The sequence below is a fragment of the Oncorhynchus masou genome, chromosome 15 (genome assembly GCF_036934945.1).
Source record: "Oncorhynchus masou masou isolate Uvic2021 chromosome 15, UVic_Omas_1.1, whole genome shotgun sequence".
NCBI lineage: Eukaryota > Metazoa > Chordata > Actinopteri > Salmoniformes > Salmonidae > Oncorhynchus > Oncorhynchus masou.
In genome coordinates, this window is record NC_088226.1 from 7514783 (window position 1) to 7540092 (window position 25310).

General features: G+C 45.5%; 1 protein-coding gene across 1 annotated transcript; it reads right to left on the reverse strand.

The window, feature by feature from the left end:
• Positions 1–4846: 4846 nt before the first annotated feature.
• LOC135555457 (transcription activator BRG1-like) lies at positions 4847–23154 on the reverse strand. Its single transcript, XM_064987897.1, is given in 33 exon segments — positions 4847–5519; positions 5825–5961; positions 6424–6562; positions 6758–6859; positions 9520–9628; positions 9783–10045; positions 10161–10379; positions 10619–10696; positions 11146–11412; positions 11613–11776; positions 11979–12145; positions 12263–12309; positions 12430–12516; positions 12644–12751; positions 12857–12970; positions 13056–13298; positions 13428–13538; positions 13671–13737; positions 13979–14142; positions 14338–14601; positions 15068–15122; positions 15349–15388; positions 15391–15478; positions 15838–15888; positions 16043–16213; positions 16327–16500; positions 16910–17466; positions 17763–17861; positions 18097–18507; positions 18510–18521; positions 19231–19366; positions 19551–19808; positions 22980–23154. Coding segments are annotated over 32 exon segments (4893 nt in total). The 5' UTR covers positions 19767–19808; positions 22980–23154; the 3' UTR covers positions 4847–5486.
• Between the last annotated feature and the right edge of the window lie 2156 nt (positions 23155–25310).

The following is a 25310-nucleotide window of genomic DNA, read 5'->3' on the forward strand; positions in this document are numbered from 1 at the left end:
TGAATAGCATTAACAATGATATTCAGTTGAAGTCGGAAGTTTACATACACCTTAGCCAAATACATTTAAAATCAGTTTTTCACAATTCCTGACATTTAATCCTAGTAAAAAAATACCCTGTCTTAAGTCAGTTAGGATCACTACTTTATTTTAGGAATGTGAAATATCAGAATAATAGTGGAGAGAATTATTTATTTCAGCTATAATTTCTTTCATCACATTCCCAGTGGGTCAAAAGTTTACACACACTCAATTAGGATTTCGTATCATTGCCTTTAAATTGTTTAACTTGGGTGAAACGTTTCAGGTAGCCTTCCACAAGCTTCCCACAATAAGTTTTGGCCCATTCCTCCTGACAGAGCTGGTGTAACTGAATCAGCCTCCTTGCTCACACACGCTTTTTCAGTTCTGCCCACACATTTTCTATAGGATTGAGGTCAGGGCTTTGTGATGGCCACTCCAATACCTTGACTTTGTTGTGCTTAAGCCATTTTGCCACAACTTTGGAATTATGCTTGGGGTCATTGTCCACGTGGAAGACCCATTTGCGACCAAGCTTTAACTTCCTGACTGATGTCTTGAGACGTTGCTTCAATATATCCACATAATTTTCCATCCTCATGATGCTATCTATTTTGTGAAGTGCACCAGTCCCTCCTGCAGCAAAGCACCCCACAACATGAGGCTGCCACCCCTGCGCTTCACAGTTGGGATGGTGTTCTTCGGCTTGCAAGCCTCTCCCGTTTTCCTCTAAACATAACGTTGGTCATTATGGCCAAACAGTTCTATTTTGGTTTCATCAGACCAGAGGACATTTCTCCAAAAAGTACAATCTTTGTCCCCATGTGCAGTTGCAAACCGTAGTCTGGCTTTTTTATGGTGCTTTTGGATCAGTGGCTTCTTCCTTGAAGTGTAGCCTTTCAGGTTATGTCGATATAGGACTCTTTTTACTGTGGATATAGATACTTTTGTACCTGTTTCCTCCAGCATCTTCACAAGGTCCTTTGCTGTTGTTCTGGGATTGATTTGCACTTTTCGCACCAAAGAACGTTCATCTCTAGGAGACAGAAAGCGTCTCCTTCCTGAGCGGTATGACGGCTGTGTGGTCCCAGGGTGTTTATGCTTGTATACTATTGTTTGTACAGATGAACGTGGTACCTTCAGGCATTTGGAAATGACTCCCAAGGATGAACCAGACTTGTGGAGGTCTATAAAATATTTTTCTGAGGTGATTTCTTTTGATTTTCCCATGAAGTCAAGCAAAGATGCACTGAGTTTGAAGGTAGGCCTTGAAATACATCCACAGGTACACCTCCAATTGACTCAAATTATGCCAATTAGCCTATCAGAAGCATCTGAAGCCATGACATCATTTTATGGAGTTTTCCAAGCTGATTAAAGGCACAGCCAACTTACTGTATGTAAACGTCTGACCCACTGGAATTGTGATACAGTGAATTGTCAGTGAAATAATCTGTCTGTAAACAATTGTTGGAAAAATGTATTGTGTCATGCACAAAGTAGATGTCCTAACCGACCTGCCAAAACTATAGTTTGTTAACAAGAAATTTGTGGAGTGGTTGAAAAACAAGTTTTAATGACTCCAACCTAAGTGTATGTAAACTTCCGACTTCTACTGTATATTGTTTTGTATTTAACTAGGCAAGTCAGTTAAGAACAAATTCTTATTATAATGACGGCCTACACCAGTCAAACCCAGACGAAGCTGGGCCAATTGTGCGCCGCCCTATGGGACTCCCAATCACAGCCTGGTTGTGATACAGCCTGGATTCAAACCAGGGTGTCTGTAGTGATGCCTCTAGCACTGAGATGCAGTGCCTTAGACCGCTGCACCACTCAGGAGAATATGAGTGATAAAGTATGGTCACATTTAATTTGCTCTGTTAAACCTACCCTTTGGAATGATTTTGTTAGCAATGCTGAATAAAAAAATAAACTCAACATATGAAGTGTTGGTCCCATGTTTCATGAGCTGAAATAAAAAATTCCATACATTTTCCATATACACAAAAAGCTTATTTCTCTCAATTTTGTGCACTAATTTGTTTACATCCCTGTTTGTGATCATTTCTCCTTTGCCAAGATAATCCATCCACCTGACAGTTGTAGCATAAACTTGAAGTAACTGATTAAATAGCATGATCATTACACAGGTCCACATTGTGCTGGGGACAATAAAAGGCCACTCTAAAATGTGCAGTTTTGTCACACAACACAATGCCACAGTTCTTCCATGGGCTGCACACTCGCCAGACATGTCACCCATTGAGCATGTTTGGGATGCTCTGGATCAACTTGTACGACAGCATGTTCCAGTTCTCACCAATATCCAGCAACTTGGCACAGCCATTGAAGATGAGTGGGACAACATTACACAGGCCATAATCAACAGCCTGATCAACTCTATGCGAAGGAGATGTGTTGCGCTGCATGAGGAAATTGGTGGTCACACCAGATATTGACTGGTTTTCTGATACACGCGCCTACTTTTTTAAGGTATCTTTGACCAACAGATACTTATCTGTATTTCCAGTCATGTGAAATCCATAGATTAGGGCCAAATTTATTTATTTCAATTGACTGATTTACTTATATGAACTGTAACGCAGTAAAATCTTTGAAATTGTTGCATGTTGCGTTTTTATTTCTGTTCAGTGTATTTCATTTTTCAGGCAAAGATCCCTCAACAATCATTCCCACAATAGCACATTGGTAGTAGTCAGGGACAACCAAGATAGCGAAGCAGGGCTGGTTAAAGCCCTGGATGGGAGACCAAAGGGTTACTGTAGACATATTAATTCTCCAGTAAGGGGTTCTGACCAGCCTGTTTTTTCTTCTGATAGTGGATATAACTTTGAAGATCTGACATTGTTTTAAATGTATTCTACATATTTTATTCAAGTTTAATCTATTTTGCAATTTGGTTACCATGATAACAAAATCCTGTGGTTGACATTCCATCCTCAAAACAACAGTTTACGTCGATGACCTTTTTCAAATCTAATGTATTTTCCATATAGATTCCACAACACGTTGACAAATTAGATTGGAACAACGTTGATTCAACCAGTGTGTCCAGTGGGTTGGCTGGGAATGAGAGTCCTTTCTCCCTCACAAGAGAGACATGAGTGTCAGATCAGGATCCACCAGCTGCATTAGAGCCTGTTGGCCCAGTGATCCATCTTGACAGACCTGAGAAGCATATGCTGCGTAGACATTGGGTGCCTTGCACTAGATGTACTATAGTAAGGTAAAATGAGGAAAGCACGAGGTTCTTGGCATGTAGACTAACTAGTCTGATGTTTCATGTGGAGGCCTTCACCTAGCAAAACATCAGTATGTAGACAACAGGGCAATCCATCACCAACCAACTGGAAGGACTGCCATTATTTATTTCCCAAGACTTAACTATCAAACACCAGAAAACACATGGCTCTAATATCACAATACAAAAGCATAGTTTTATTTCTAATGGGAGGGAAGCATACCACTTTTAGAATTATTTTACAATGGTCTGCCCTTGGACAATTGGATAAGGCAGAGATAAGTGATACATTGGGTGGATACTGAATAATATATAGTAAAATGACTACATTGTCCTCAAATGAGAGTTTGTGTCCAATGAAACATTCTGTTGGAACCTTGCTATCCAGCTTTCTCTCGTATGTCACGAGTCTTGGAGATATGACAATGTGAGACAACTTGTGCAGATACATGTTGAAACATATAACCACTGGTTGCAGCCCCTCCGCCTTGCCCTCCACTCAACCCCTCAAGACAGCTCACATCCATGACACACCCCTTGTTCATAACAGACCGTCTCCTCTGCCTACAGAGCAGTGAGAGGAACTGTTCCACTGGTGACTTGGTTCTTCCACCCCTGTGGTGCGCCAGCTGTTAATCCTGTACACTGATTTGTTGGTTTCAACCATCACATTCTTGCCCATCTTCATATCTCTGCAGATTTCACCTCAACTTCACCACTCCTGACCATCATCCCTCCGAGCAAATAAGCTTTCTTATTGGAATGTATTTCTGATCAATTACGTTTTTTTAAAATCACAAAATAAACCGGCCATGTTAACCTATGTACACATAGGATAATAAGGCTAGTCAGAGGTTGGTCTCAGTGCAGTCAGAATCTCTGCCATCATGGTTAATGTGGTGACGGTAGCTCTTTAGAGTCACTTAAAATGAGTTGACAAACCATTTGAGGAGAGAACGGACTCTACTGCAGATCCATTCAAAAACGTTCCACTGAAAAATGACTTTCCACACACACAAAAAAAGTACTTGTCCAGGTGTTATGACATGAGCCCACGGCTGGAACAAAGCAGTGTGAGGGAGAGCGGGGAAAAACAGCAGGGTCAATGAGTGACCTGAGGAAGAAACTGATGTGTATCTGAGATCAGAGGCATGGAAGCCCTGGCAGGATCTCACACATGCCCAGAGTAACATTGTTTGAAATACAACTGAGTGCTACAAGCCTTTAAAAGCACGGTGGCCTAAAATACATAATGTATATAATTCAGTGTATCATAGCAAACTAGCGTTCATTTAGTGGTCAGCATGTTTACAGTTCAGACTCAAGGAGAAAATCTTCAACCTAAACATCAACAAAAAACCTACATTTTCAACCCATGGCTTTTCATCCAGAGGCATTCAGTACTGTTATCTGGTCAAGGTGAGAGGGCCATCTAGTGTACATACAAGATAACTACAGTTAGTCAAAGATGGCTTAACAAGTTCATTCCTTTCAGCACATTTAGGATACAGCAATCAATCATGTGTAGTGCATAAAGTGAATAAAGACAACAACTGTGAGGAAAGTTTAATTACGAGACGCCTTTATTGTACTTTTTGGAATCCAGTGACACAGACGTGAGACAGAGTCCCGCCCTTCCCTTCTCACTCGTAGCCGGAGGAAGGCCTAAGGGGGAACGTACCGTTATCTCACTTGTATTCTTAAATTAAACAGAGATATAATAGAACGACACACCCAAGTGCATTTCCACAGACCAAACAACATGCATTCAAGGGATTTAGAAACCACAGCGACTCCGGTCACACAGCTCCATCTCAAAGGAAACAAAACAAACTCACTTAGAGTCAGCAAACTCTCCCTGTGGTCCACGATCAGTCTGCTAATCAAACCTTGTCCACCTTAAATCACTTTCAGGAGAAAACAACAAGGCAAAAAGACATACAGTCCAGCTATTCATACCAGGATTGCCTGCTTAAATATGTAAGTGTTTTTTTTGTTTTGTTATAATTTGTGTTTTTTTAATTGATGGTGTATTTTAATTTTGGAATACATTTCTCTCACTAAAAATCATCTCATCTAGGTAGAACTAGGCCCCTCTCCACTGGCTTGTCTCCCTGCTATAGAATCTAGGTAAAATATATAAGTTCCAGTCAAGGGTGTCAGTGGGCCGTTGGTCCTCACAGAACAGGAGTGGTTCAGTTCAGTCCTCCTCACTGCCGCTGGCCGAACCCGCCTGGAACAGAAGCCCGAAGAAAAAACACTTCATCCTACAACCCAATACAACATAGCTTGTTGATCACCAGCCTAGTCTACTGTAGACGTTTAAGAAAACATTTCTGAAAACAAATGTAAGTGTTAAATATATATATATTTTTAAATACTGCTGCTCTGAGTTACATACGTTAATCAGTGTTGCTAGACAGCCTTCTGTGCAAAGAGCTTAGAAGAGGTCAACTTCAGTCAGTACAGTAGACCGCTTCGATAGGAAGTTTAAATTGACAGTTAAGTAGTGTCTCAATGCATTTGTGCGTGTCTTACCTCCTCCTGCTCCTCCTCGCTGTCGTCGTCGCTCACCACAGGTTTGGCCCGGGAGCCACGGCCCCTCCGGCGCTGGCCCTTCCCTCTGCCCTCCTTCTCCTTCCTCCCCAGCTTAATCTTCACCTTCACCGAACGAGCTGAAAGAGGGAGAGATAAAGAAAGAAGCATGGACACAAATCCATGAGTATACAATTCCTCAAAAGTACAACAAATTATTAAATAGTTTAAAGGGGCAATCCCTGATTGCAACATCTATTTTTGGACTTTTAAATTAATGATTTACACCCATTGATTCTTGAAGAATATAAGTTAAATTATCACATTCCACCAGAACCCAAAATATAATCTTGTTTATCTCCTTTGTAAACAATGTAATAGTAAACAAACACTATACCGCCTCAAAACATGGTTAAAACTATAATTATGTATTCATAGCTCAGTCTATGAATTTAAGAGAGTGGTTTCAACAGCCCCATCAGTCAGCTATTTACCAAACACCGGTGAGGGGAGGGTGGGATGCGTTGATGTTTGAGCGGCAGATTGCCTTTTTAACAGTGGACTATGACACTAAGTGCATATGTAAATACTGTAACACTCACATTCAGACTCAGAGCCTTCGTCCACCTCCTCCTCTTCTTCCTCACTGTCCTCTCCCTCACTCTCCTCCTCCTTCTCCTTTTCAATCTTCTGCCGGACGCTGGTGAAGACTGACTGCAGTACGATGGAGTCCTCATAGATCTGGGGGTGTGAGAGACGTTTCTTCAGAGTATGAGGTTCAATTCACCATAAAAAGGTTGTGACAAGTCTCCTCAGATGTGTAATACATTGGGCTGTTACAGGCCCTCCATATCCCAGCACCCATACAGCGTTGTCTTATCATGCCCAACAACGGTCTGTCCTCCCCTCACTCCCTCCCTGTTGCCGGACACTCACCAGAGAGCCCTCCAGGTTGAAGGTCTGAGCGTTACTACACAGCAGCATCACATCCTTCTCCAGGTCATTCAGGCTGCGGTACTTATGGCTGCGGATCCTCTCCTGGAGAGGAACAAAGGAAAGGACATCAGAATAGTCATCAGACCAGTAGAGAACAACACAGGACTGAGAAGATCAGAACTAGACAGCAAGATGTGACTTGTCAGTCCCCTAACCTCCCAGAAGGACTGTTTTACTGAATGCGATTCCCTAGTCGATTCCTGCAATGTCTAATATTAAAGAAGTCTCGAGGTATTGCTCGCCTGAGGGAGAGTACCTTATGATAAGCTGTAGACCACACTATCTATATTATTCGTAGCCTTCTATTTACCACCACAGACCAATGCCGGCACCAAGAACGCAATCAACGAACTCCATAAGGCCATAAGCAAACAAGAAAATTCTCATCCAGAAGCGGCGCTTCTAGTGGCCAGGGACATAAATGCAGGCAAACTTAAATCAGTTTTACCAGCATGTCACATGTGCAACCAGAGAAAAAATTAATAATTCTAGACCACCTTTACTCCACACACAGAGATTCATACAAAGCTCTCCCCTGCAATCCATTTGGCAAATCTGACCATAAAGAAGTACCAGTGACTCACTCAATACTTAAGTGGTCAGATGACGCGGATGCTACGCAACAGGACTATTTGCTAGCAGAGTGGAATATGTTCCGGGATTCATCCAATGGCATTGAGGGGTATCCGACCTCATTCTTCAGCTTGATCAATAAGTGCATCGACGACGTCCCCCCCCCACAGTGACCGTACGTACCGATCCCAACCAGAAGTAATGGATTACAGGCAACATCCGCATCGAGCTAAAGGCTAGAGCTGCCGCTTTCAAGGAGCGGGACACTAATCCAGATGCTTATAAGAAATCCCACTATGCCATCAGACGAACCATCAAACAAGCAAAGCGTCAATACAGGATTAAGATTGAATCATACTACACCGGCTCTGACGCTCATCGGATATGGCAGGGCTTGAAAACTATTACAGACTACAAAGGGAAACTCAGACACGAGATGCCCAGTGACACGAGCCTACCAGACGAGCTAAATGCCTTTAATGCTTGCTTCGAGGCAAGCAACAATGAAGCATGCATGAGAGCACCAGCTGTTCTGGAGGACTGTGTGATAACACTCTCGGTAGCTGATGTGAGTAAGACCTTTAAAACAGGTCAATATTCACAGACGGATTACCAGGAGGTGTACTCACAGAATGCATGGACCAACTGTCAAGTGACTTAACTGATATTTCGCAACCTCTCCCTGACCGAGTCTGTAATACATACATGTTTCAAGCAGACCACCATAGTCCCTGTGCCCAAGGAAGCGAAGGTAACCTGCCTAAATGATTACCACCCCGTAGCACTCACGTTGGTAGCCATGAAGTGCTACCCACCTGAACAAAAGGAACACCTATGTGAGAATGCTGTTCATTGACTACAGCTTAGTGTTCAACACCTTAGTGCCCACAAAGCTCATCACTAAACTAAGGACCCTGGGACTAAACACCTCCCTCTGCAACTGGATCCTGGACTTCCTGACGGGCCGCCTCCAGGTGGTAAGGGTAGGTAACAATACGTCTGCCGCGCTGATCCTCAACACTTGGGCCCCTCAGGGGTGTGTACTTAGTTCCCTCCTGTACTCCAACACCATAATTAAGTTTGCTGACGACATCAGTGGTAGGCCTGATCACCAACAACGATGAGACAGCCTATAGGGAAGAGGTCAGAGAACTGGCAGTGTGGTGCCAGGACAACAACCTCTCCCTCAACGTGAGCAAGAGAAAGGAGCTGATTGTGGAATAAAGGAAAAAGCGTGCCGGACAGGCCCTCATTAACTGTAGTGGAGCGGGTCGAGAGTTTCAAGTTCCTTGGTGTTCACGTCACCAACGAACTATCATGGTCCAAACACACCAATACAGTCATGAAGAGGGCACGACAAAACCTATTCCCCCTAAGGAGTCTGAAAAGATTTGGCATGGGTCCCTAGATCCTCAAAAGGTTCTACAGCTGCACCATCAAAAGCATCCTGACCGGTTGCATCACCGCCTGGTATGGCTACTGCTCGGCATCTGACCCTAAGGCGCTACAGAGGGTAGTGTGTATGGCCCAGTACATCAGTGGGCCAAGCTTCATGCCATACAGGGCCTATATAATAGGCGGTGTCAGAGGAAAGCCCATAAAATTGTCAGAGACAACAGTCACCCGTCCTAGACTGCTTTCTCTGCTACCACACGGCAAGCGGTACCGGAGCGACAAGTCCAGGATCAAAAGGCTCCTTAACAGCTACTACCCCCCAAGCCATAATACTGCTAAACAGTTCGTCAAATGGCCACCTGACTATTTACATTAACACCCCCCTTCCCTCCATTTGTTTTGTACACTGCTGCTACTCACTATTTATCATCTATGCAGTCACTTCACCCCTACCAACATGTACAAATTACCTCAACTAACCTGTACCACCGCACACTGACTCGGTACCAGCTCCCCCTGTATATAGCCTTGTTATTGTTATTTTATTGTTATGTTTATTACTTTAGTTTATTTGGTAAATATTTTCTTAACTCTTCTTGAACTGCACTGTTGGTTAAGGGCTTGTAAGTAAGCATTTCACAGTAAGGTCTAAACTTGTTATAGTCGGCGCATGTGACAAAAAGTTTGATTTGATTTAGTCTTATAACCGATACTTTAACGGGTTAGCGCCATACCTTAATCTTCCTGAAGTCGACAGGTTTGCGGATAAGCTCGTAGTACTCAGGCAACTCCTTGCGGGAGGGCAGCTGGATGAAGACTTCACTCAGCTGGCGCCCATTGCTGCTGTGAAATAGAAGAACAGGGAAACTCCGGGATTAGTCCACCTCAACACGCTCTGCTCTGACCATTACATGACAAAACAGGTTGTGTTTGCGTATGTTGTCATGTGCTGATCTTCACTGAGTTGTCATCCAGACATAGGAGCTCACCAACTCACCCGTCCTTGTACTTGATGACAGTGTCCACCACCTTCTTCATCTTCTTGGTGAGGGATGGGGGGTTAGGGGACAGTTTTTCAGCCGGAGGGCGCCCGCGTTTCTTGGCCTTCTTGACCTCCTCATCCTTGTCACGGCTGCGACCACCGCTGGAGCTGGGCGTGGCCGAGCCGGGCATGTCGTCGCGGTCTCGCTTGCGCTTCCGGGTCGTCTTCTTGTGACGCACCTCCTCCTCGAGGTCCTCCAGATTACCGTCCTCTATGGCCTGTTGGAGGGGGAACCACACATCAGCATTGCAGGTCATAGACCATAGATCTCAGTTATAGGACTTTCAATTATTAGCTAAAAGCTTTTTCAACTACAACAGCTGGATAGTTGACCTTGAGCCACTGCTTCTCTGTGAGTGAGTCGCTGTAGTCCACCTCCTTGCGCTGGCGAGAGCCGCGACCAAACATCTTCTCCTCCTCCTCCTCACAGGTGAGCCTCTCCACCTCGGCATCATCCTTTAGGATCCAGGTGGGCAGCTCGTCATCCTCCATCAGACGGGGCTTTCTCTTGGGGTTGCGGGCGTCCTCGCGGCGCCGGTCCAGGTCCATACGCTGGAGGGGGAGGTACAGTGTAAGAAAAGAGGGAAAAAAAAAAAAAAAAAAAAAAGTTGAAGAATGGTAGATTACAATCTTAAGTCTATACATGGGTGTCATTTTATATCAGACTTGAGGTTGTGTCAAAGCCTCCAACAGGGCAGTCTTCAGTCTAGAGGTTGACCGTGAAGCCTCCAGTTGCCTCAAGCAAGACTGAGACTACATTACTGTAAATCCTGAAGAACTATGGGACTGACCATGAACTGGTCAAACTCCTCCTCGCTCCTGGCAATCATCTGGTTGACGGTCTCATCATCAGGCACCTCATCCTCCTCCTGTAGACAATAGAAAGGGTGAACACAGGGCTGTTAGTGGTGCCTCAATCTCTGAACTAGAATTCTTGAATGCTTAACAGTTATGTTAGTATCATATAAAGTGCATTGTAACATGTAGCACATGATGTATTGGAGTAAATCTCCTACAATACGTGTGATGCATACGTCTACCAGGAAACCACAGCTCCTACTAACTGTAGAGATAGTAGCCGTCCTAGCTGGAAGTCTGTTCTATGTTATTGAAAAAGAGCTTCATTAAATAAATTAAATGTTGCATTTTTAAAGAAAACGCAGGAAGAGGAGAATAGGGGAAACCAAACCTAAAAAAAGGAACATCCCCTAAATCCAGAAGGTAGAGAGGAGGAGGAGAGAAAAGTAAAGAAAGGTTAAATGGTAGGGAGGCGTGTGGGTGGTTGGGTAGTGTGGTGGACGGTCATGATCACACCCACCAACGCCCCCCCAGCACGCCAGCCCCCTGGGGCCCCGACCTCGTCCTGTTCCTCATGCTCCAGGATGGCCTGCAGGAAGGCACGGCGCTCGTGACTCGACGACTTCTGGTCGAACATGCCGGCCTGGATGACCTTCTGGTCCACGTTCAGCTTGTACTTGGCCGCCGCCAGGATCTTCTCCTCCACACTTTGAACAGTGCAGAGACGCAACACACGCACCTCGTTCCGCTGCCCGATACGGTGGGCTCTGTCCTGGGCCTGCAGATCCTGTACATGGGAGGGAGAGAGAAAGAGAGGGGTGAGTGATCAGAGTTAGGGGGAGGGCAGGACATGGGAGTTGGCTGTTACCTCACAAAATCACCTCAATAGCCACTAATCCTAGCTGTTTTCTAAATATATATCAATAACTCCAGTGAAATTCCTAGATCATAATAGTACAGTAGACAGTAGAGGGTAATGAGCTGAACCTGATGTGGGTTCCAGTCAGAGTCAAAGATGACCACAGTGTCAGCAGACTGAAGGTTGAGGCCCAGCCCGCCTGCCCTGGTGCTGAGCAGGAACACAAAGTACTGAGAGGCGGGGTCATTGAAGGTCTTCAAAAGCATCCCACGATCCTCAGCCTTGGTGGTTCCTATGGACAACGACCAATGGTGTTAGTTACCAGTTACCAGGACAACAGCAGGAGGGATGCAAGTAACATGAGCTCGTGAACGTACAACTGCATACTACAAGTACAAAACAAACCCTACACATAGTACAAAATACTTCTGGAATTTGTCTTGAATTTATTTTCCCAGCACCAGCCAAAATAACTCTCCTATCCCGCCTCTCACCGTCCAGACGCAGGTACTTAAAGTTGCGCCAGCCAAAGTAGTCCTCCATGATGGTCATGGTGGAAGTCATCTGACAGAAGAGCAGGACCTTGTGGTTGGTGACCATCAGCTTGGGCAGGATACGGTCTAGCAGCTCAAACTTCCCAGCGGCGCGGTACAGGTCAGGTCTGGAGGAGGCAGGGGACGAGAACAGAGGGGTGGATGAGGGAACGCGCCACACATAGTAAGATCAACCACAGCACCATGAAGCATCAACATGCAACGTCAGCAGATGCTTTGCTTACCCAGACACTACGCCTCCAGTGAATCCCAAATGCTCAGAGAAGGACTCCTGTGAACAGACGAATCACAACTTTTCAGTTAAAATGAGAAGCTATAAACACAATCTTACACTTCAGTCAACATCTCTTCTCAATTCATGGAAGAGTTGAGGTGGGCCCTTGCACTGTACCTCGATCTGCTGGAACATGTAGGGATGGTTACAGATCTTCCTCAGCTGCATGATGGTGTTCATCAGGGTCTTGGTGCCTCCTTTACCCTGAAACACAACACTCTGCACTTAATCATCCTGTAGTACCCATCTTAACAGCCCAGTATAACTGACCCCCAGTCAGTTGTTAGGGGGTGTATGGAGAGCAGTGAGGGGGTTCTCTACTCCTCCTTACCTTCTTGTCTTTCTCAGAGCCGTCGGTGAGCAGCACACCCTTAGCCTGCATGTGTCTGTACAGCACTCTCTGCAGGGCCGACATGTCACACTTGATCACATACTCCACCTGGGGAACACACACACACGAACAAACGAGAGAACAGAAAGAATCAATTGATTGATCTTCATTGTCCTTGGATACTGAAAGCCAAGTGATTGACAGGAGTCAGACCTTCTCAGGCAGCTGGGACTCCACTTCCTTTTTCAGTCTGCGCAGCAAGAAGGGGCGGAGCACTTTGTGCAAACGACGGATAATCAGGATGGTCTCTTCCTCATTCAGATCCACCTGGGGTCGAGAGGGGGGTAAGAGTCCAGCTACGATGACCCCAATGTCTCCAGAACACCCCTCTCCATGGCCCCGACTAACTCACCTTCTCTCCGGTCATGGCGAAGGGGGCGTTGAACCACTGCTCGAAGGTTGTGCAGGACTTGAAGATGGTCGGCAGCAGGAAGTTGAGCAGGGCCCAGAGCTCTGGCAGCTTGTTCTGCAGCGGGGTGCCGGTCAGCAGCAGACGCCGCGGGGCCAGGTAGTGGGTGTTCAGAACAACAGTCAGCTTACAGTGGTGGTTTTTCATACGGTGGCCCTCGTCCACTATCATGTACTTCCATCGCAGCTGAGAGGGAAAGAGTACAGTGGCGTGAGAAGATGAAATGGAAGTTTCCATAGGTTTACCTGTCTGTCAAGGGCCATTTCTAAGGTGGTGTACTATTGCACAGGGTGATTTGAAGAGGTGGGTCCCTACCTTAGCCAGCACTTGCTTGTCTTTGATGATGTACTCGTAGGTGGTGAGCAGTACGTTGAACTTGCCACTGCGCAGGATGGGGAGGAATGCCCGGCGAGCTTGTGGGGAGCCCTGGACAGAGACATAGTAGAACACACATCAACAGAACACTGTAATCAAAGGATATTCACAAGTACATGCGGACCACATACTATGCAATTGTCAAACTTCACCCTGGAAGAAGCGTTGAAAGGGGCTACTCACTTTGTAAGAGACTTTCACCACTGTTGGAGCCCACTTATCAAACTCATACACCCAGTTGGACAGAGTTCTGAAAACAAAGACGGGTGAAAAATGGATAAACATACTTTCTCTGTCCACCTCAAGGTCGCACTGACATAAAACAAGGCAAAAATATCTATGACTGTGGAAAATACCTAGAACAGCCCTTCTGGGCTTGTATCTGTATAATTACAGAACATCTCGATTGAAACAACAGAAATACTGCATTAGTCCCGGTCTATAAAGGAGCAGAGAAGTGACTAGAGGAAAGGAGAGGCAGAGGGACTCACGAGAGGGGCACGATGATGAGGAAGGGACCGTTGATGCGCTTGTGCTCCATGAGGTAGGTGATGAGGCCGATGGTCTGGATGGTCTTGCCCAGACCCATCTCATCAGCCAGGATCCCATTCAGGTTGTTGTTGTACAGAGACACCAGCCACTCCAAGCCCTTGATCTTAGATGTGAGCGGGACACAAACCAGTCATTTTACTGTCTCACATGGTCATCAGGTACACATGTCTTTGGTCATGTGTTATCTCTTCTTTTTTGACTTCTTTATTTCTTGTAAGCATTGTGAAAGGTAATGAAACACTACAGCATGCATTGTGTATGGGAAATCATGTTACTGTGACGTGGGTAGACTGTGTACCTGGTAATGTTTGAGCTGCCCGTTGACCAGCAGCGTGGACTGTTTGTCCACCGTCTCAGTGACGGCGTGGGCCACAGCATAGTATGACTGCAGGCCTCGGGCGAACGCCGCCTCGGCACTGTTATACTCATCATCCACATCCTGCTTGGCTCCTTCGATGATGTAGCGGGCGTCGACCTCGGACACGTCCTCTGTGTCAGGGTCTGGGATTTTCTTTTTCTCCTCGGTGGGAGCCTGGGAGGGCTGGGGCTCCTCCTCTTCCTCCTGATGGGTGCGGAGCAAGAGGATGGACTCAGATACAGACGCCACACAGCCTGGCTCAAATTGTCTCAGCTAAGGTCAAGTCAAAAGACGTTATCGAATCGGAATAAAATATTCTTTATGGGAACTAGAACACGGCTTGTCCCATGAACTGGTCAGGATTAAGATTTATCTGGAAAAGATCTCTGTTCCAGTAAAGATATTTACAGCACAATATGTTTTGATTTACATTAATATAAGCTTTATAGTACACAATGCAGAGAAAGGGTTACATTAGTTTGGGCTTGGCAATGGCCTAGTTTTTGATAAGGCAAGAGTGGTACGCCTCTGAACAGACCCCACACGCAAGGTCTCATCCACGGCAGTCTGCTTACATTTATTTAAAGGTGACTTGCGGTTTACGATATACATATATTAGAGGGGAAAGTGGGGGGTAAGGAGAGCATTGCGGTCTCTGTAAGGTACATACCTCCTCTTCCTCTGAGCCACTGTCCTCGCTGTCTGAACGAGGAGCCACTTCATACCTGCAGGAGAAAAGTTGAGATGCCCGATGAAATTGTTTTGAGATGACAGTTTATGTACTTATGGCTAAGCAACAGTGTGAAAGGCATTTAGAATTGTAAAATGTTCATCCTTTCCCAAGGAAAATGGTATTTCACATTCCTCTGGCTCGTGTTGTCGTCATTATTATTATTATTCCCACAGTCTGGGTAAACAAGCGTGTCTTCTAGCTAGCTGTGTTTAACTGACCCAGGGTTCATCTCCAGCCAGGTGTCCAGCTGGCCAGCCCGGGCGCATCCAGCCCAGTCAGGATCTTTCCACTATCTACATGGATCACCTTCACAGGCAGGTCACTCATCTGACTGGTCTCATCCAGAGGCTGAGAGTGGAAGAGGGAGTGAGTGAGAAATTGACTGGAAACTATGTGATATATTATTGCCTGTCAATATGATAATTTCATAGTAAATTAAACAAGTATTCCTGTGGCCTTGTGAAAAACAGGGAGCCTGGAAACAATGCTACTTTTCAGTTTCTTATCAACACACCATGAGGCAAATGGCCTATTACCAGACATGAAAAGGGCCTATTAGTTAATGTTGAGTGATGGGGCTTAAATTCGTTCATTATATTGTTCTTCATGAACTAATGGCAGAGAAGATGACTTTGTAAAAAATCTTGGGGGGAAATTATTGTCTGGATTTTATCGTACCAAATCTTTCACTGGGATCTGAAACTCACCTCTCCATCGGGTCCCAGGGCAGGAGGCTGGGCCTCCCCACTCTCTGGCTTCTAGGGAACATGAACATCAGTTTCTCCAATTACAATGACAGGCTCAACAACGTAAACACAGGGGGCCGCATATCGCAGTAAAACACAAGGTAACACAATAAAACAAATGGAACTTCAGAAAGATGCACTTTCAACATTTGGCCTCATTCTTCACCTTCTTCTTTTTTTTCTTCTTCTTCTTATCCTTGAGGGCCTGATCAGCCTTGTGGGCTCTGACCAGATCGGTGAGGTTGGCCACGTACTCGTCTGTCTGCTGCAGCAGGTAGGCCAGGCGCTTGTCTTTCTTCTGGTCAATCAGCTTACGGTAGCCCTCCTCATCTTCAGCCTAGGGAAGGACACACATTGACTACAGGTGTTAGATGCACTGGGTGTGAGAGTAGATCTATGGCTATTTAATAGTGAGTGCGTAAATGAGCACGCAATTGTGTGGTCACTCACCATCAGCCTCCTCATTCTCTCCTTCTCAATGCGCTCGTTCTCCTTCTTCTGCTCACGCTCAGTGTTGGCGTGGTACGTGGCCACAGCTTTGGTGGCCTTCTGGAGCTTGGCTGTGATGGAGCGGTGGTACTCCTTGAAGTCTTTAGCATGCTGCAGAATGCTGTTAAGGTATTCCTACACAAAAACCTCAGAATATTAGTGTCTATACAATACAACGCAAAGCACTGAAGGCACAAGAATGTGAGGATCACCTGACATCTAGATTGTGAACTTCAGTCCCGACCCCTCTGTGTACCTGGCGTTTCTGCCCCGACCCCTCTGTGTACCTGGCGTTTCTGCCCCGACCCCTCTGTGTACCTGGCGTTTCTGCCCCGACCCCTCTGTGTACCTGGCGTTTCTGCCCCGACCCCTCTGTGTACCTGGCGTTTCTGCCCCGACCCCTCTGTGTACCTGCCCCGCGTTTCATTTCTGCCCCGACCCCTCTGTGTACCTGGCATTTCTGCCCCGACCCCTCTGTGTACCTGGCGTTTCTGCCCCGACCCCTCTGTGTACCTGGCGTTTCTGCCCCGACCCCTCTGTGTACCTGGTGTTTCTGGCGTCGTTTGCGCTCCTGTTCAATCTTCTGTTGCTTCTCCAGTTTCTCTGTGATGCGGGCCTCGCGGAGGGATTGCCGCTTGCTGCGCTTGTAGGCCTTAGCGTTGAGGGCCGTCTCCAGGGCCGTGTCACGACGCATACACACCACTACCTCCTGACGTAGCTGTCTCTGGAAATTTAGCAGCCTCAGGGCCTTGAGCTCGATGTTGGCTTTGGTGCGCAGGTCTCCGGCCAGAGACCCTGGTAGATGCTCCAGCTCCTGGATACGGTGGGTGATACGAGCCTGCAGCCTGTACTCTCTCTCCTGGAGGATCTCTACTGGGTCCAGGCCACGGGGCTTCTGGATGGGCGTGATGCGGTTCTGTTTCTGGTGCAGCACCATGGGTGGGGGCTGGAGGGGCTGCCCAGGTGACTGGGTCTGGGGGGGCATTACCGGGGAGGCAGCAGGGGGCACGGAGGGGGGAGCAGGGGAGGGTCTGCCAGTGGGCTGAGGGGGAATCAGCTTCTGGGGGGCACTGGATGGAGCAGCAGCATTCACCATGGGCCCTAGAATATATGGCATTGAAATAGTTATTAGTTCTACCATCCCAGAGTGTTTTGGTGCAATTATTATCTGTTCAATATGTGTGTATTACTTAATTTTAATATGTGTGTATTAATTTTTATTTAACTAGGCAAGTCAGTTAGGAACTAATTCTTATTTACAATGACGGCCAACCCTTGTGATAGGTCTGGTGAAATTATCAGCACAGGAAAGAGAAGAACATGGACTAAAAACACTACAGACTAGTGCCTTCTCACATACAGGTAAATCACTGCCCAGGGGTCAAGCTGAGGCTCACCTTCGGGCCATTGTTTAGGGGGGCCATTGGTGGGCTGGCCCTGCATACCAGGAGGAACACCTGAGGGTCCTGGAGGAGGCATGTTTGGGCCTACCATTCCTGCAAGATGACATTAGATATGATCAGACACTACCTGGGCATTCATGCCTACTGAAGTCTAGTTAAAGTAGAAAATGGTGCCTGAACTGAGAACATGTGTTCAAGTTTCACCACCAGGGGTCCGTGTTAAGCATTCAAATTATTTCTTTGAGACAGACAGCATTTGTGTGTCATTCATAGGGTTGCAAAACTCATTGACAGACTGAAGCATAACTTTGTACACCCCCCCCCTCACCATGAGGTCTGTTGTAGTTTGCTGGTGGCTGTCCAGGCCCCACTCCAGGCCCAGAGGAAGGGGGCATGTTGGGCATCCCTGGCTGCTGCTGCATCCCTGGCATGGGCCTCTTACCCTGCACAGCCATCTGCAGGTGGTCTGGTAGGGGCTGGCTGCGAGCCAGCATCTTGTAGGCCATGATCTGGGCCCTGAGCTGGTGTAGCTGGTTTTGGTTGAAGGGTGTGGGTCCACCAGGCCCAACCCCGCCTGGCCCAGAACCACCACTTGGACCTGGGACCCCAACACGGTTCTGCTGGCCCATGGACTGGGGGTCACCGCCCTCCATGGGGACACCTGGGCCAGAGGGCATCATGGGGCCAGCGGGAGGGCCATTGGCTGGCACAGGGCTGGGAGAGTGCTCAGATCCCCCAGTGGAGAGGGGTAGCCTGGGGAGGAGAGACAACAGCACAGGTGAGAAAAGTTGTCTTCCCTGGGAATGGTAGGGCATGACTGTCCCTTTATCTGAGAACAGTGTGAAACTGATTTGAATGACCAATAAAATGGCTAGATACATCGAAATTGGTGGCAGAATGGATGCTAACAGACTAAAAGAAATGTTAACCAAATCCAGACTGGTATTATGATTATGAGCTGGACTGGCGAAACAAACACTCTACAAATCAGTCTAAAAGACATGCACACATTACAGCTGAGCCTCGCCCTGTCACACCAGTCAATACAGGATAGAACAGTCAACAGAAAAACACCTTTCCTGTGTTACAGTATTTCAACAGCCCCTCTGTCCCTCTCTCCTTGGTGACTGAGTAGTTTTGTAGCAGACAGCTGCCACCAGCATTGTCTGAAAGGAGAAGCCTCATGCCCCGCCCCTCCACTGAGCGTCTGCTGCTCACGCTACCCAACAAAACGACAGAAGTGAAAGAGGAGAAACTAGCTGGTTGAGTTCACAGTACAAGTGCACACAAGTCTACACGAGTTAGCATTCTCTTTTCGGGTAATCAGCTTTAAAAACAATTGTGCTTAAGTCTAAAATCATAAGCACCATATTTAGATCATTAGCCTTTTGTGTAAAGCTCCTTCAATAACAGAGTCAATGTTTCCTCTATCCAACCTAATCAGTACCCCATGGTATGGTACCTTGTGAATGTTGATCCATGGGGCTAGGAGGGGGTCCCATTCCAATGTGGCCTCCACCTGGTCTCATGCCCATGCTCTTCATTGGTCCATAGCGAGGGTCATCAGACATGCCCTTCTCATGCATGCCTTCCATAGGCTGGGAGAAGACAACACACAGTAATACATTGACATAAGCATGTCCTACTTAGACAGCACATACATTTATGTACAGTAAAGGATGAATAGATTAATGCAAAAAAAGTATCATAAAATGGTACCACAGACCATAGCAGACATTTTACATACATTACAGTTATGGATATGCCCATTTTCTGTCTTACTTTGTGCATCTGATGCATATTCTCCTGAGGATATCCTGAGGGCCCCTGTTGTGGGTGGGAGTGTCCAGAGGCTGGGGGACCTGGGCTGGGTCCCATCATGTTATGAGCAGAGCCTGGGGAAGGGCTGGGTCCCCTCATGGCTCCTGGAGAAGGCCCCGGTCCTGGGGAGGGACCCGGCCGAGGCGTCCCTCCCATGGGGGGGTCTGGGGTGGACATCTCTCAGCTGAGTCTGAGAATTCGACAGCTCCAAGCTCCACTCTACACAGAGGACAAATTACAGATGACACTGTGCTCAGTTGTTGACAAATTTCGCAATATTTGTTTGCGTTAGTTGGCTGTACCTGCACCAAATCTCCAGTGGTTTTCCGTCATAGCTTGTTGTCCATGATCTTTTTAAACAGGGAGGCTTTTTTTGTTGCAATTTTATTTCCATGATGGATCAAAAAACATGTTGTTTTCTAATGACTCTTGTCCCTCCACAGCAGACATATGGTATTATAATTGGATTTTAAGGCACGTATAAATATCCTGCTTAATATAATAATTGTGTCATTATCACAAAACAACTGCATTATACTTAAATACTTCAACATTAACCAATAAAATGGCTCTTTGGCTAGCTTTTGCTACAGCATTCATCAATGAGCGTTAGGATTCTAGCTAACAATTGATGCATCCAAAATAGTTATTTTGCAAAGACGACAACCAAATATAATCTTAGTAACTTTTCAAGTAAGAATCAAAACAGAAATCTTGGCTATGTTGAATGGGCGCAGATGGTAACAGATTATTACTGCAGCCAAGAGTCACGCGCATCTGTGTGTATAGAATAATGAGAATCACAATAAATAATGTATCGGCACCTAAGTATCGTGATATCGTATCGTGAGGTCCCTGGCAATTCCCAGCCCTAGTGCGTACCAGATGATCTCTATGTAGCCATCATCCACAAATGGACTTTGTGTTCTCTGAGCTTTGGGTTCTCGGATGTGCCCAAATTAACCAAAATACACCAGTTCGTTTGAATAACAAGATTCAATTCTCAAGATAGCCTTTTTGTAGTCATTTGAGTATGTTTTGTGTTAATATGCACACCTGGCACAAATATACACAAGTAGGATAAGAAAAAAGTAGAAATTAAGACACTAGACTGGTAGAACCTGAAAGCACAGTTCACACATCTCCTGAGTTAGTTTATTTGAAAGCCAGTTTCTGCTTCAGTCACAAGGTGGCTCATTTTGTCAAGATATTAGCCCAAGCATTCTCAACTTAAAAGACAAAAGTGTGAGTGTAGGCAACTACACATCAGCCACACTGACTCTCAACATGGCCCCCCCCCAGGGGTGTGTGCTTAGTCCCCTCCTGTACCCACTGTCCAGCCACCACTGCATGGCCGCACACAACTCCATTAAAGAATTAATATGTTCCACACACACTAACACAGTCCCGAAGAAGCCACGACAATGCCTCTTCCCCCACAGGAGGCTGAAAAGATTTGGCAAGGGCCCTCAGATCATCGCTTGGCATCCAAATGCAAGGCACTACATAGGGTAGTGCGTAAGGCACCGCACATCACAGGGGCCGACATCCCTGAATTCCATGACCTCTTTACCAGGCGGGGTCAAAGGAAGGGCCCAGAAAATGTCAGACTCAAGCTACCCAAGTCATAGACTGTTCTTTCTGCTACTGCATGGGAAGTGGTACCAACATGGTAAGTCTGGAACCAACAGGACCCGTAACAGTTTCTACCCCCAAGCCATAAGACTGCTAAATAGTTAACAAAATAGCTACACAGACTGTCTGCATTGACCCCCTTCAGCACTAACGCCGACTCATCATATACACTGCTGCTACTGCTTATTATTTATCCTGTTGCCTAGTCACTTTACCCCTACCTATTTGTACATAGCTATCTACCTCAATTCCCTCGTACCCCTGCACATCGACTCGGTACGGGAACCTCGTGTATATAGCCATGTTATCGTTACTCATTGTGTATTTTGGCTATTCCTCAAATTATTTTTATATTTTTCTCTACATTGTTGGGAAGTTAGTCTACACCTGTTCGTTATGAAGCATTTGATTTGTTTTAAAGACACCAATGTTCTGTTTATCTTCAGTTTGTACAGGCCTACCTAAAAACCTCTGGATGATTACATGAAGTGGTCCGCCTTTGATAATACAACCCATATCACAAATAAATTAAAAATTGTATACTTTTATTAATAATTGCTTTCCTCAAATATAATAATTGCACATAGATAGTTGGACAGAAATATGCTCCAATGACTAAATATGTTTTTCCAGTGTGTGGCGATTGACAGAATGAGGAGAGTTCTTGTTTGAAAACCTTACACTCAGACGATGCTGCCCAGCAGCAGCTGCATGCATAAAAAGAACCCCCATACACTCCCGACAGAATAAACAACAAACGGTAAACAGCAACCATGATGCGTGGGTAAAGTTGTCGGCATCATGACATTCATGTTAGTGAGACGAGTAACGTTATAGCTAGCTATTTAAACGATTGAGAGTGGAATCTATTGTCGTTCCTCCTCACTAGATATTGTTATGTTAACAGTTATGTCCAAGGACTGATGCATTCTCTTTGGTGAGACAGTAGTAGCTTGATAATGTAAACCCTGCTACCGGCGACTTGACTTAAGCTAGCTAGCTTTAGTAAAACACGGATATTTAGCTAGCTAGTGGAACATAGTTGCCGGTTGCAGTTGGTAATCGTAGCAATTCAATTACGGTAGCTAACTAATTAATTAAAGACTTCGTTAACTACTTGCTTAATATTTAGTTATAGAAGCTAACTAACCAACGTTATAAAAAAAACAGTTAACGGATGCTAAGCTAATGTTGTGTACGGTGTAGTTAGCATAGCTTGACCTGGCTAGAAAGCTAGCTATGTATAGTAACTCAGTTCCGTTTACAACACATGTTAGAAACCATTCACTCATGTGATGTGCTAACAAACATTGTTTTCTAGCTACATAATAAATGTATAACATGAAAACTAAAAACAAAGAAACACGGCCAGACAGTTGGCTAACGTTAGCTGGTATAGTCTCTACTAGCCGAACATGCTGTCGTTACAAAATGTATGGTGATAATTGGGTTATTTTGCTGACTTTGGAGATGCAGCAAGAGAGTAAAAGTTAAATAATCATTTCAGTTGATTGATCCAACCTGCATCCCGTACCCCCGCTCTAACTAGACGGATACATTTACAAAAAACACAATTCATTCATTTCACTCTGCCGCCAGTCTGCATTGCAGACAAGGCAAAAAAAATGTCGGTCTAGATACTAACGTTCCTTCCAACGATAAACAAAAGAAAGAAACTGAACTTAAGTAACAATAAGCTGAATAAGGATACCATCGAGGAAGTCTTAAAAAATACAACTTTTGAATCTGACTTACATTGAAATCACCCTTCGCCGATAGGTCCCGTCGATTTCCAACGCTAGCCAGAAACAAAGAGCGACCTAGCCTGTTAGCATTTTTTCTCTCACCACCCCCACTTCTCGTATGATTGTATCGCCAAGGAACGGCCTTCACTACAGCAACGGTGATACAAGAGCGCCCCCCTACACATTCATCCCCCATGAACGACTGGAAAATCAACGCATGCCCAGTCTAGGCCCCATTGCAGAGAAGAATGCGGGCGAAGTATGTCGATGTGGGGGATGGGTGTACAAGTTATTATAGAACAGCACTATTACATGTAGTAAAATAAGATGAGGGGTCCCTGTTGATTGTAGTCATTGACAGTAACAATTAAATTAATTGAGCTCCGTTTACATATATTTTTTCTGCCTGAATAAAATGTGCAATGTCAAAAAAGCATTTGCCGATATCAACACTAGTTTTTATTTTATTTAACTAGGCAAGTCAGTTAAGAATAAATTCTTATTTACAATGACGGCCAAACCCGGACGACACTGGGCCTATTGTGCCACCCTATGGGACTCCCAATCACAGCCGGTTGTGATACAGCCTGGATTTGAACCAGGGTGTCTGTAGTGACGCCTCTAGCACTGAGATGTAATGCCTTAGACCGCAGCGGCACTCGGGCTCGCCACTCAGTAAATGCCTGGGCCTTCAGCAAATGACTTGTGCGAGAATGATACTATAAAGACATAGAACAGCCTTGTCTAGAATAACCTCTGAGCTGCAAAATAGAAAGTAAACATGATTTAGGCTAGGCCTATTTCACCATCTAAATATGTGTGTTATTTAATGGACATATAATTGCATAATATATTTTTACAGCCACATGGGGCTACTGTAGTGATCATGTAACCTAATGAATCACACTTTTTCCAGTATTTGGGATTTTGACTGTTGTATTTGCAAATTCCAACCTGTATGTAGGCTTGTTTTAGCCATTTGCATTGCACAACCCCATCACCCAGAGGCTATATCCATTTCAAATAACGAGACAAAACAAAATATTAAGTATTGGCTATAACCTGTCTTGAGTGGAATAGCCAAGGGGTCCCAAATGGTCAAGACTGCCAGATCTGTTTTTCCCTATCAGCCACTGCATGTGTTTCTTCAACTATTTTGTTTAAAATGTATTTAGAGGCTATATTTAGAGGCCTGTGATCTAGGGTCTCTTTTTACGGGGAGGCCTATAATAAAAACAGTAATAAAACACAAATAGAATCCTACAATTATTCTGCAAGACACCAGTACCAAAATGATAGCCTACATTGCAATGCCTGGCCCATTGTTTTATTTGGATAGGCCTAAATTAAACATTGACTTATTAAAATTGGCGACTTGAGAATTGAGATACTTTTGAATACACACATGGATTTCAATAAACAAACAGATAAGACTGTTGTTCTATTCTCTTTGATTTAGTTCCTATTACAACTCAGACCATAGACAGAATAGATGACATACTGACAACTGAATGAAGGATGAATTAAATGTTGAAATATGTGGGAATGAGTTGCACGCATCGTGCATGCTCCGTACTTTATTTGGCTAGTCGGCAAATAGGCCTACATTAGGGTATAATGACTATGGCTGCATGCCTCCAGAGGGACATAGTGCTGTGGTATTGCATGGAGATCACAAGCTCTTCAACTGGGAAGCAGTTTCACAATGGAGGGAATAGCCTACAAGGAGACTACTTAAGACCACTGCAACATAGTTATTGTAAAGTGTGGGAATAAGATCATGCTAGTGTAACAGTATAACTTTAGACGTCCCCTCGCCCATACCCGGGCGCGAAACAGGGACCCTCTGCACACATCAACAACAGTCACCCACGAAGCATCTTTAGCCATCGCTCCCTGGGGCAGCAGGGTAGCCTAGTGGTTAGTTCAAACCCTTGAGCTGACAAGGTACAAATCTGTCGTTCTGCCCCTGAACAGGCAGTTAACCCACTGTTCCCAGGCCGTCATTGAAAATAAGAATTTGTTCTTAACTGACTTGCCTGGTTAAATAAAGGTAAAATAAAAAAACAAAAGCCGCGGCCCTTGCAGAGCAAGGGGAACCACTACTGCTAACTCTCTCTCCTCTGCTCTCATCCTTCTAGACCTATCGGCTGCCTTCGATACTGTGAACCATCAGATCCTCCTCTCCACCCTCTCCGAGTTGGGCATCTCCGGCGCGGCCCACGCTTGGATTGCGTCCTACCTGACAGGTCGCTCCTACCAGGTGGCGTGGCGAGAATCTGTCTCCTCGCCACGCGCTCTCACCACTGGTGTCCCCCAGGGCTCTGTTCTAGGCCCTCTC